The sequence below is a fragment of the Nicotiana tabacum genome, chromosome 9 (genome assembly GCF_000715075.1).
Source record: "Nicotiana tabacum cultivar K326 chromosome 9, ASM71507v2, whole genome shotgun sequence".
NCBI lineage: Eukaryota > Viridiplantae > Streptophyta > Magnoliopsida > Solanales > Solanaceae > Nicotiana > Nicotiana tabacum.
This window is the reverse complement of record NC_134088.1, coordinates 27,467,641-27,479,117: the sequence shown is the minus strand read 5'-3', so window position 1 is coordinate 27,479,117 and position 11,477 is coordinate 27,467,641. Positions and strand designations below refer to the sequence as shown.

The 11,477-nt window shown below is 36.5% G+C and overlaps 2 protein-coding genes across 2 annotated transcripts; both read right to left on the bottom strand.

Annotated features, from left to right (window-relative positions):
• Window positions 1-243: 243 nt before the first annotated feature.
• LOC142163831 (uncharacterized) lies at window positions 244-1,203 on the bottom strand. The gene has a single exon (XM_075220975.1). The coding sequence runs from the start codon at window positions 1,201-1,203 to the stop codon at window positions 244-246; it is 960 nt and encodes a 319-aa protein (XP_075077076.1).
• Window positions 1,204-2,130: 927 nt separating this feature from the next.
• Window positions 2,131-3,805, bottom strand: LOC142163830 (uncharacterized). The gene is made up of 2 exons (XM_075220974.1): window positions 3,465-3,805; window positions 2,131-2,410 (listed from the first exon to the last, which is right to left on the bottom strand). Exons 1-2 carry the CDS (start codon window positions 3,803-3,805, stop codon window positions 2,131-2,133), a joined length of 621 nt encoding a protein of 206 aa, XP_075077075.1.
• Between the last annotated feature and the right edge of the window lie 7,672 nt (window positions 3,806-11,477).

Genomic DNA, 11,477 nt, shown 5'->3' with positions numbered 1-11,477 from the left:
AGACAACAACAATGTTCCTTTCCCTTAGTACATGTTGAAAGACAACATTGTAGTTGTTCTTTATATGCTTGATCTTCCTTACTTCAGCACCTATACACCAGGAAGTTGCCCATTCACGATCAATTATCTTCCTCATTACTAAGGAATCATTCTAGATAATCAGTGGATGTAGCTACCTTTCCACACAGTATGTCAATCCCTCCACAATTGCCTTTGCTTCTTCCACTAAGTTAGTTGTCTCTCCTATCTTATATTCTTTCTCAAACACCAAATCTCTAGCATGATCTCGAACACAAAACCCATATCAGCTTGGACTAGGATTGCCTCTTGATGCACCATCAGTATTGCATTTGAACCACTCTTAGTCCCCACATATGGCTTGTAGCCTTCAAAGAAGCTGATCATATCTGACCATAGAGGAGGAATTATGGATAGCCATGGGTACCTAATCCTTTCTAGATAATGTAAAGTCTTATTCACTTCATGAATCACCCTATTGCAAGAAATTGCACCACCATACTTCATCGTATTTCTCCTCTTCCAAAGTTCCCATGTGATTACAGCTGGAGCTGCCTGATATAGATGCATTAGTTTAGGATAACACTTTGCATTCCACCATGTTCTTATTACTTGATGCACCTGTACCAGATTGATCACTAAATCTGCTGCTTGAAGGAAGTTTCTCCATACTCTAGTTGCAGTTTCACTAGTTAGGAACAAGTGTTGAAAAGTCTCTTCTTGCGGTTGTGAACAACACCAACACTTAGACACTACCAAATACCCACTTCTTCTCCATAAATTGTCAGTAGGAATCTTCCCCTTCCACAATATCCATAAGAAGAATGAGATTTTAAAAGGTAGATCTTTAGTCCATATCTTATTGTAGTCAGGATTCACATGATCTCTATGCCTCAAAATATTCCAAGCACTACTAACAGAGAAATTTCCTGAGGGTGAAGGCATCCATCTAGGAACATCCCAGGAATTCTCAGTAGTGCCAAATATGACTTCTTGCTTGATATGTTGAGCAATGTCCGTAGGGAAAGATTGCACTAGAAGTTGCTCATCCCATGTATCATCCACTCTCAATTCAGCTACTTCCTGCATATCTTCATTGATTGTATAGTCATTTGGAACAATATGGTACAGAGCTCCCAGACCAATCCAATTCTCATACCAAACATTAGTAGAACCCCTATTCATTTCTCATAGTATTTCGTGCTCCACCTATTCCCTAGCCTCTAGCATTTTCCTCCATACTTGAGATCCTTGTCTAAATTTGACAGTTGTCGGGATTTCCTTTTTACAGTACTTGTTCCGCATAAAGTTATACCATAAGGACTTGGATGTCCTAAACTTCCACCACAATTTGGCAAATAAATCTTTTGATACATCATGCAGTGAGCTAAAACCTACACCCCCTTCTTCCTTTGGTAGGCATAGATTTTGTCATTTTGTCCAATGTCTACTCCTACCTTCTTCCTTGGTACTCCAGAAGAATCTCACAAAGGCTTTATGAAGGTGTGCAATTACATTTTTAGGAGGGTCAATGACAGAAAGGATGTGCGTTGGCATGCTCTGTAGAACACTAGAGATTAATATAGATTTTCCCCCATAGGATAGTAGCTTCCCTTTCCAAGAGTGCAGTTTTGCCTTTACATTTTTGATCAGGTCATTGTAATAATCCTCCCTTCTTCTTGTGTAGAATATTGGGCAGCCAAGATAGGTGAATGGAAATTCACCCTTTGAAAATCTAGTGATAGTACCTATCGAGCTGGACACTATTGAGGACACACTATAATGCATATAAAATAAACTCTTTGTCTTATTGATTATTTGGCCTGAAGTGTGCTCATACTTGGACAAAACTTCTATAATTTTCATTAAAAAGTATGGATCAGTAGAGAAAAAGATTATAGTATCGTCTGCATAGGCCAAATGATTTAATGGATCAGTCTATTTAGGCATCCTAAAGCCCTTGAATCTCGTGTCTTCAAATAGTTTATTTAACGATCTAGATAGAACCTCTGAAGAGAGAATGAACAGGGCTGGAGAGAGAGGATCTCCTTGCTTGACCCCTCTTATTGAGTGAAAGAATCCTGATGCTTGACCATTAATCAGAACAGAATACTAGTTGTTGGAAATTAAATTCCATATCATGTTGATGAAGCATTCCGCAAATCCCATTTTCCTAAAAACATGCATTAGATACTTCCATGAGACCCTATCATAAGCCTTTGCCATGTCAAGTTTGATAACTACATTAGCAGATTTTTCCCTTAATCTTATGTCAGTAACAATCTCCTCTGTTAACATAATGTTTTCAAATATACTTCTCCCTTTGACAAATCCAGACTGATTGGAAGAGATCAAAGAAGGCAGTATTTTTTCCAGCCTATCATGAACAACTCTGGAGATAACTTTATTTACAAAATTGCTTAAGCTAATAGGCCTTAGGTCATTAAATGTTTGAACCTATTTTTGGTAGCAAGATAAGGTTTGTGTGGGTTATAGACTTAGGTAAGGAACTTCCTCCATAAAATAATTTCAGCATCTCATGTATGTCTTCCCCTATTATATCTCAACATTCTTGAAAGAAAATTCCTGTAAAACCATCTGGCCCACTTGCACTTTCACCGCTCACTGCAAAAATCGCTGCCTTTACCTTATCTATTGTAGGAATTCTACAAAGTTCTATATTTTGATCACAAGATACCATTGAGGGTACATTGTTGAGGAGCTCAGACCTTGTATGATCAACTTCTTGTCTGAACTGGTTTTGGAAATATTTGACTGATGCGCCAGCCATCCGTTCTTGCGACTCAATCCAGTTACCATCATGGTTTTGGATTCTCTTCGGTTGGAGTTTCTACCTTTTACCATTGACATGGTTATGAAACAATCTAGTGTTTCTGTTTCCTTCTGTAAACCAGGACATACCTTCTTTTTGTTTCCAATATTGTTCCTCTATGATCAGATATCTCTTTAATTCGGATTTTGCCTTCTGAAGTACAATTCTATTCTCAACTATGGGTTCTTCTTCAAAAAGCATTTCCTTTATTCTGACCACATTTTCCCTTAAAGCTAGTCACTTGAATATGTCCCCGTAAGTGAGCCTACTCTATTTTAAAAGAGCAATCTTAACTCTTTTTAATTTCTATTTGAACATCCAGAAACGGTCACCTATGACGTCAACCTGCCAATTTTGTCGAACCACCTCCTTACAAGAGGTATGTTTTGTCCAGAAATTCAGAAATTTGAATGGTTTAGTAAATATGGTAGTCGCATCACCATGGGTCATAAACAGAGGTGCATGATCCGAGCCTGTTCTAATAAGATATTCGACCTCTGTAGTTGGGAATAGAGATTGGAATGGGGAATTGACTAAGATTTTGTCCAATCTTTTAAATATGCATTCTGCATTTGGTATCCTATTCCACCATGTGAAGGGACTTCCTTTGTACCCAGTGTCAAAGAGTTCACATGAATTTACATAGAAGGCAAAGTCTTCATATTCTGGAGGGTAGACTGGAAGCCCTCCAATTTTCTCTTCTTCACTCAAAAGCACATTAAAAACCCCTCCAACTAGCCATGGTAGTTTCATATTACTTACAAGGTAGTATAAACTGTCCCATAATTCTAGTCTGTCCAGTGCTGAGCACTTTGCATATACGAAAGTCATCATGATATATTTGTCATTATCTTGATGATAGACTCTGGTAGTAAGTTGTTGTTCCGTGTCAATTACTAATTCCCACTGCATGACTGAATCCAGAAAAAGCCATATCTTGTTATTGGCATACATCCATGCCAAGTTTCCTCATGTAGTTTTGAATAAATCTTTGATTTTGAAAAGGTTCCATAAGTGCTATAACAAAAAAAATATGTTCCCTTTGCATGTTGATAACTCTCTGAAAGGTTTGTTATGTCTTAACATGCCTTATATTCTATATGAGTGTTTTAATCACCATCTAGTCGTGGAGGCTGCCCTTTTGGGTAGTATTCTTGAAGGTGGCAGCTGTTCCTTTAGTTGGTTTTGCCATTTCCTTTCTTCCCCTATTTAGTAGACAACCTAGGTGACAAATCTCTTTCTCTTGCAATAGCCTAGAAGTTCCCAGCAATAGATTCATTGTTACCTTCATCTTCTAGTTACTCTCTATCAACAAAGGCAGTATGAAATTCCATTGGTTGTTGGTTGTGTGTAATAATGTCATGCATTACATGATTTGGAGATTTCAATGGTACACTTACTTGGATCTGTATTGGAGATCTTGTACCTGATGCATAAGCTATAGACAGTGTATTAATTGTAGTTGACTCCTTTGGTACAATAATTGTACCATTCTGTTCATATACAACGATAGCATCTTTCCCAACCACATCTTAGGGTTATGGAGCATCATCACTGACTCTGTCATGTGGTGTGGTTCCCACTATTGGTCCTTGAACATTGGCTATTAGTTTTTCAGTTGTGTTTTTGCTCAACGCATTGTTGGGTAACGTATAGTGAAACTGCTCTGGAATTGGCTTTTCCTTATGATCATCAACTCTGGATATTGTTTGTTTCCCTGATCCATAACTCTTAAGTTCAGTCCCTAGTTGTACATATCCTGTTGTATTGCCATTAGGCACAGGGGATTCTATACATGTCTGTGCGGGCATATCCTGGCATGAGCGGTTGAGTGTAACATTAAGGATTTCCTTATGCATTCCAAAACTCCTTTGAACCCATTCAAAAGTATTTTCCTTTGTTACATTTTGTGCTACACCAGCAATTGTAACAGTATTGTTTGTGCCGATTCCCGAGTCTTTAGGATTGTCACTGGATTTGTCAGCAGTCCTGATATGTTGGATCTCTTGAATTATGTTTGTTTCCACTGTTTGATGCTTGTGTTGTTTGTTATTTATCTGGTCCTTTCCATTGTTATCTCCATCAGTTGTAGCATCAATACCAGTATATCTGGCACTTGGTTCTACAATATTCTCCAGAGCACTTACTGTTACAATTTGTTAATTGGTGTATGAGCCTTGGTTCTGAGCTTTTGTGGTTATCTGTTTTGCATTCATTTGTCCATAAGACTATTTGTGTTTCTCTTGCTTGTTTTTTTTGTTGATACCCATGAAATTCTTCTTCTTCTGAGATTGCCATTGATCCTTGGAGTGGTTTGCATTTATTTGTTGATGTGTTATAGTTTTGATGTTGCCCAATTGTTCTTCATTTTGGTCTTGTACCACTACTCTTTAGTTGTAGTTTTGTTCTTTGTGTTACCCTAGTATGCTCTGCTCCTTTTGATGTTGTATTCTATTTGCTCTTTTAATATTGTTTGATATCTGTTTGGTTTTATTTTGTGGGGTTTCAGTAGCTACTTTTTTCTTGTCTTTTTCTTCTTCTCTTTCTCGAATAGGGCATGAGTAGTATTCATGTTCTAAGTGCTTGCAGTGTGAGCAATATGTTGGGAGATCCTCATATACCACTTCTAGCCACTGTCCATCCCCATTGACATCCTGATCTTCATCAAAACCTAGCCAAACATGATGAGGCCTAGTCGACTAACTATAAGATATATAGAATAGAGAGCCAATCATACCTCGGTACATTGCTTCATCAATACTCTTACCGTCTTTATCTTCATCCAAGGTAGTTGATGGACTCTTAGGTGTTCATATGGCCTTTGTGTTTGACATGCCAAATTTTTTGATGAGTTCTTTTGTGTATTTTGTTTGACTAATGAAGATCCCTTTCTGTACTTGCTTGATTTGAAGCCCAAGGAGGAAGGTTCATTCCCCCATCATACTTATTTTAAATTCCCCTTTCATGATGTTTGAAAAGTCCTTGCACAAAATAGGGTTAGTGCTGTCAAAAATAATATCATCTACGTAGATTTGTACAATTAAATTACCTAGAGATGATTGTTTGATAAAAAGAGTAGTATCAATATTTCCTTTGTCAAACACATGTTCGACTAAAAGTGAGCTCAATCTTTCATACCAAGCTCTAGGAGCTTGCTTTAGACCGTACAGTGCTTTGGAAAATTTATAGACATGATTTGGAAAAGATTCGTTTACAAATCCTGCAAATACTTCATCAGAGATGAACCCATTTAAGAAAGCACTTTTCACATTCATCTGAAATAGTCTAAAATATTTGTGAGCGACATAGGCTAATAGAATGCGAATTTATTCTAACCTGGCAATAGGGGCGAAGGTTTCCTTGTAATCAATTCCCTCTTGTTGTGAATAAACTTGTGCGACCAGTCTAGCTTTATTTCACACAACTTGTCCAGATTCATTCAACTTATTTTTGTATACCCATTTTGTTCCAACAATGGATGTGTTTGGTGGTTTAGGAATAAGTTCCCATACCTTATTTTTCTCAAATTGATCAAGCTCTTCCTTCATTGCAGTTATCTAGCTTTTGTCCCCAAGTGATTCATCCATCGTTTTTGGTTCGAACTGGGATATGAGAGCAACATTTGATGTCTCCTTTAGTGATCTTCTAGTTTTCATTCCTTCCTGAGGATCTCCAATGATATACTTATATGGATATCCAAGCTCAGTTTTCCATTCATTTGGAACAACTAATACTGGCTCCTTTTTAACTGAATTTGTTGGATCATTTGTAGGAGATCCCTGATATTTTGTAGGACTGTTAGTCGACTAATCTTGCTGATCAGTTACTTCATCAGGAGTGTTCTTACCTGTATTGATTGACCTTGGAACTATGGAAATTTCCTCATCTTCAGGAAGTTGTTCATTCCTTAAGCGAGGGTTAGTGTCCACAAAAGCAACATGTATAGATTCTTCAATAGATAAAGTATGCTTGTTAAAAACTCTATATGCTCTACTAGAGGGAGAGCATCCAAGAAAAATACCTTTATCGCTTTTGGGATCAAACTTACCAAGATTGTCTTTTCCATTGTTGTGTATAAAGCATTTGCAGCCAAAATGATAAAAATAACTGATATTGGGCCCTTTTCCTCTCAATAGTTCATATGGAGTCTTCTTGAGAATATGTCGAATTAGGAATTTGTTGATGATGTGACATGTTGTGCTTATAGCTTCAGCCTAGAAGTGGTGTGGAAGAGAATTTTCCATAATTATGGTTCTTGCCATATCTTGCAAGGTTCTATTTTTATGTTCCACCACTCCATTTTGTTGCGGTGATCTTGGAGATGAAAAATTGTGAGAGATCCCTTGATCATTACAGAAGTTCTCAAATGCTTTGCTTTCAAATTCTCCTCCATGATCACTTCTTATGGAGGATATGTAGTAACCTTTTTTCCGCTGCATCTTCTTGCAAAAGACTTCAAAATTCCTTAATGCCTCATCTTTATGACTTAGAAAGATAACCCAGGTGAATCGAGAAAAATCATCTACTATAACAAAGACATACTTTCTACCACCTATACTAGCAGTTCTAGTGGGACCAAAAAAGTCCATATGCAGGAGTTGAAGAGGCTTTATAGTAGAAACAATATTTATAATTTTAAAAGAGGGCCTGGTTTGTTTTCCTAGTTGACATGCATTATAAATTTGATCTTTTGAAAAAATCTAGTTTTGGAAAGTTTATGAATAGTATGCATGCTGGCATGACCAAGTTTTCTATGTCATACTCAAAGATCATCAATCATAGAAGCTAGACAGATTTTATTACCAAAACTATCTAAGTTACTGATAGTATAGACATTTCTGTCCCTATTTCCAGAGAGAATAACTTTACCTGATTCATCTTCAATAAACCAACCATGTTTTTTGAAATGAACCTCGTAGTCATTTTCACATAGTTGACTGATACAAAGAAGATTATAACCAAGTTCATCAACAAGGTATACTTCGTCTGCATCACATATTAAGCTGAGGGGAACTCTTCCAACTCTAATTATATTTCATTTTGATTTATCTTCGAAGGTGATTGTTCCTCCATCTAGTTTGGTGACAGTTTTGAATAACTATTTGTCACCAGTCATATGTCTGGAACACGCACTATCAAGGTACTATTTTCCTTTTCGATTATTCTTGCGGTGTTCCTGCAAAAAAAGATTACTTATTTTTAAGTACCCAAGCCTGCTTGGGTCCTCAATGGTTAGACATCTGAGTATTAGCTTGAGTAGAAGACTTGGGTCGCCAGACCCATCTCCTGTTGTTCTTGAACTTACAATAGCTAGAAGTGTGACCAAGTTTTCCGCAATAAAAACATGGGATTTTCAGAGACTTTTTCTCCTCTGATTCTATTCCTATATTGGTTAGTGTTGTGACCATTTTTGCCACAATAAGCACATGCAGTAAGATTTCTAGTTCTAGTCGAAGATTTAAGATGAGCAATTTGATTGGATCTAACAGAACTATGACTGGTAGATTTTTGCAATCCATTCAGTTTCAGTTGAAGTTGAAGTTCATTAACTTCATCTTGAATCATATCTCGCTCAATTTCACATACTTCCAACTTTAAAGCTCGGTCTTTCTTTTCTCTTTCAATTTTTTTAAGTTCATTTAGAACTCTCTCAATATCTGCAAGAGCAATATCAATAAATTCTTGGAGTTCATAACAGTTAGGACATGTAGGAAGACGTACTTCACTAGTTCCTTCATCTGCCATGAGATCAAGTTCACATGAGTCCTTATTGTTTTCTTCTTTTATGGCCATGAAATATATATTTGTAATTTCTTCGTGATCAGATTCTTTTTCATCACTCCAAGCTCCAAAGGACTTCTTCTTTTGAAAATTTCTGCTTAGTTTCTTTTTCAGTTCAGGGCATTCGGCTTGAATGTGTCCGTATTTTTCACATTCATGGCATCTTCCATCATTTTTATCATTATCATTGTTCATCTTTCCTTTTATGAATTTTGGTTTACCTCTCCTGCTATTTCTGTTCTTCCTCATCATGTTTGTTACAACTTTGGAGAGCATAGCTATGTTTTCAGCTTGTTCTCCTCCTTCCTCTTCTTCTTCATTTTCTGGTTCAGCCACAATTACTTTGAATACAACTGTCTTCTTCTTTTCTTGTTGAATCTTCTTGTCTAAGTGTGTTTTCTCAAATGCAATTAGATCACCTCTAAGTTTATCATAGGACATTTTGTCAAGATCCTGACATTCCAAGGCAATAACTTTGGGTTGCCAAATCGTGGGAAGAATTCTCAAAATTATTCTTACATGTTCTCCACTTTTGATTGGTCGACCAAATGATTTTAAGTCTCCAAGGATTTTGTTGAACCTGAAAAATATTTCCTCTACTGATTCTCCATCCTTCATTTGAAATAATCCATAGTCTCGAACTAGGAGATTCACCCTTGTTTCTTTCACTTTATTGGTTTTTTCATATGTGACTTTCAATTTATCCCACATCTACTTTGCGGTTTCACAGCTTGATATATTTTCATATTCTTCTCCACTGATAGCATTGTACAATAGATTTTTTTGCCTTAGCATTCACTGTTATGACGGCTGATTGTTCTTCAGTGTAATCATCTAAATCAAGAGGATCAGATGATACTATGACTTGACCATTATCATCTTTCTTTGGCGAAATTGAAAGATTTCCCTTTTTGGTTACGCGCTAAACTTTAATGTCATATGACATGGTGTAGGTCTCCATGTGTACTTTCTAGTGAGAAAAGTGCTGACCGTTGAAGTATGGGAGTCGTACCTGAGAGGTTCCTTCTTGAAATAGCACTCCAATGACTGTATTTGATCCCATGATATTTTCCTCACTTGCTGTTAAGCAAAGTTCGTGAGCCTTGCTTTGATACCAATTGAAAGTACAAGATAGAGGGTTAATTTTAATAGATTTAAAAATCTTAGTTGACTAAGTATAAGTTTAGTCGACTAGACTTTGCACAGTGAATGATTTCAGTAAAGATAAATGAGCAGAAAGGTAAAGAAGACACAACAGTTTTTATACCGGTTCAGTATTGGTGTGATACCTACATCCAGTTCCCTTGGGTCACAAGGATTCTCTTAAATATTTGATAAATGTTTACAAAAGTGATGGTTTTAGTACGTTCACCACCAACGATATACAACAATAATGATTCTTTCCAATGTTGACATAACTCTCGTTTTGTGTTCTAACTCTTCCTATCTTTTGTGACATTTGTAGACTCAAAAATATAGTATTTGTACTAAGAACTAGAAAGGCTTAGAAACAGATGATGTAGTTGCGTGCCTTTGAATGTTCTTCTACTTCTTCCTTTATAGCTTCATGAGTCTTTTGTTTCCTTGTCTTCTGGGATTGTATTGCAGCAATTCTAGGAGTCCTTTCCTTGTGCGACATATACATCTAAGAAACAGACCTAAGGGTAGCCTCCTGAAACTAGCTTGAAATAGTAGCTAGATTCATTCTTAATCTTGACGAATTGCTTCTTTCATTCCTCCTTGATTTGAGCTTCTGCAGAATCTTCTGGATTTGATTTCTGGCCTTGATTAGCTCTCTTTCCATTCTTGCGCGCTTGAGAATCTTTGACAATGCTGATTGATTGACTTTCCTTCTTTGTACTTTGGTTGACTGATTTATTTTCCATGTAACGCAAAATTCAAAATACATAGTCGTTACATTGTTACTTATCAAATCTACATACAAGAATATATCATTAGTCAAGGCTTCTTTTAGATTATTGATCATTATAAAAATTCTTAACTTAATAGACTTCACTTAATAGTTTCCACACACAAATCACCTCAAAGAAAATAGGAAGATCATTACATCCCAAATATAGAGAAATATATGACCAAGTCACTAGTAAGTTACAAAACCTTCCTTGCTCTCCTCTTTTGTTTCCTCCTCATTTTATCCAATGGTTGGTACTTCATTTATTTCCCTTTTCTTTACGTAGATATACCAAAAACATATATCTCAGCTTCGGGTCTTGAGAATGAATGTTTTTTAGGAGGGAACACTTTCCTCTTTAATGTGCCCTACACGACGTACATCCAGATTAATCGGGATAGTAGATATCAGATACCAGATGGTTAAATGAAAAAATATAGTTTCACTATATACCATTTCATATGTTTTTTCTTTGAGAAGTAATTTATATATTTCAATTCCAATGAATGCTTTTTTTCTATGTAGAGATACAAGTGGCTGAGGGAAAACTTTGCCGAAGGAAGAGCAAGTTTTACCGTGCCATTTGCTTGGGTAGTAGCGCCGGTTGCAACACAGTGTGCAAAAGGTTAGAGAATGCACGCTCTGGTCGTTGTGTTAAAGAAGGCATTAGACCAACTTGCTACTGCTCCCGCAATTGTGAATAAGAGTACTCAAATAATTCTAAGATTTTGGTTACTTATATATTATAAACTAAATTTCACAGATTTGAGTTCATTTTGAAGCTTAATGTGTGCCTCACTTGCAACTTCATTTTCTTTTTGGATAATCCCAGAACTGCTTCCCTTTTTTAAATTCCTCTATTGTTTCTTTTAGGTCCATGACAACTATCAACAGGTCATCTCTCTCATTTTTTACGTCTCCTCGTTCCACAGT

Excerpts from the sequence above, each read along its gene's own strand:
- LOC142163831 (XM_075220975.1), bottom strand. The coding sequence starts at position 1,203 with ATGAATAGGGGTTCTACTAATGTTTGGTATGAGAATTGGATTGGTCTG.
- LOC142163830 (XM_075220974.1), bottom strand. The coding sequence starts at position 3,805 with ATGTATGCCAATAACAAGATATGGCTTTTTCTGGATTCAGTCATGCAG. Across the intron at positions 2,411-3,464 it reads TGTGAACTCTTTGACACTGG|AGTTGTTCATGATAGGCTGG; the intron begins GTACAAAGGAAG and ends AGTTATCTCCAG.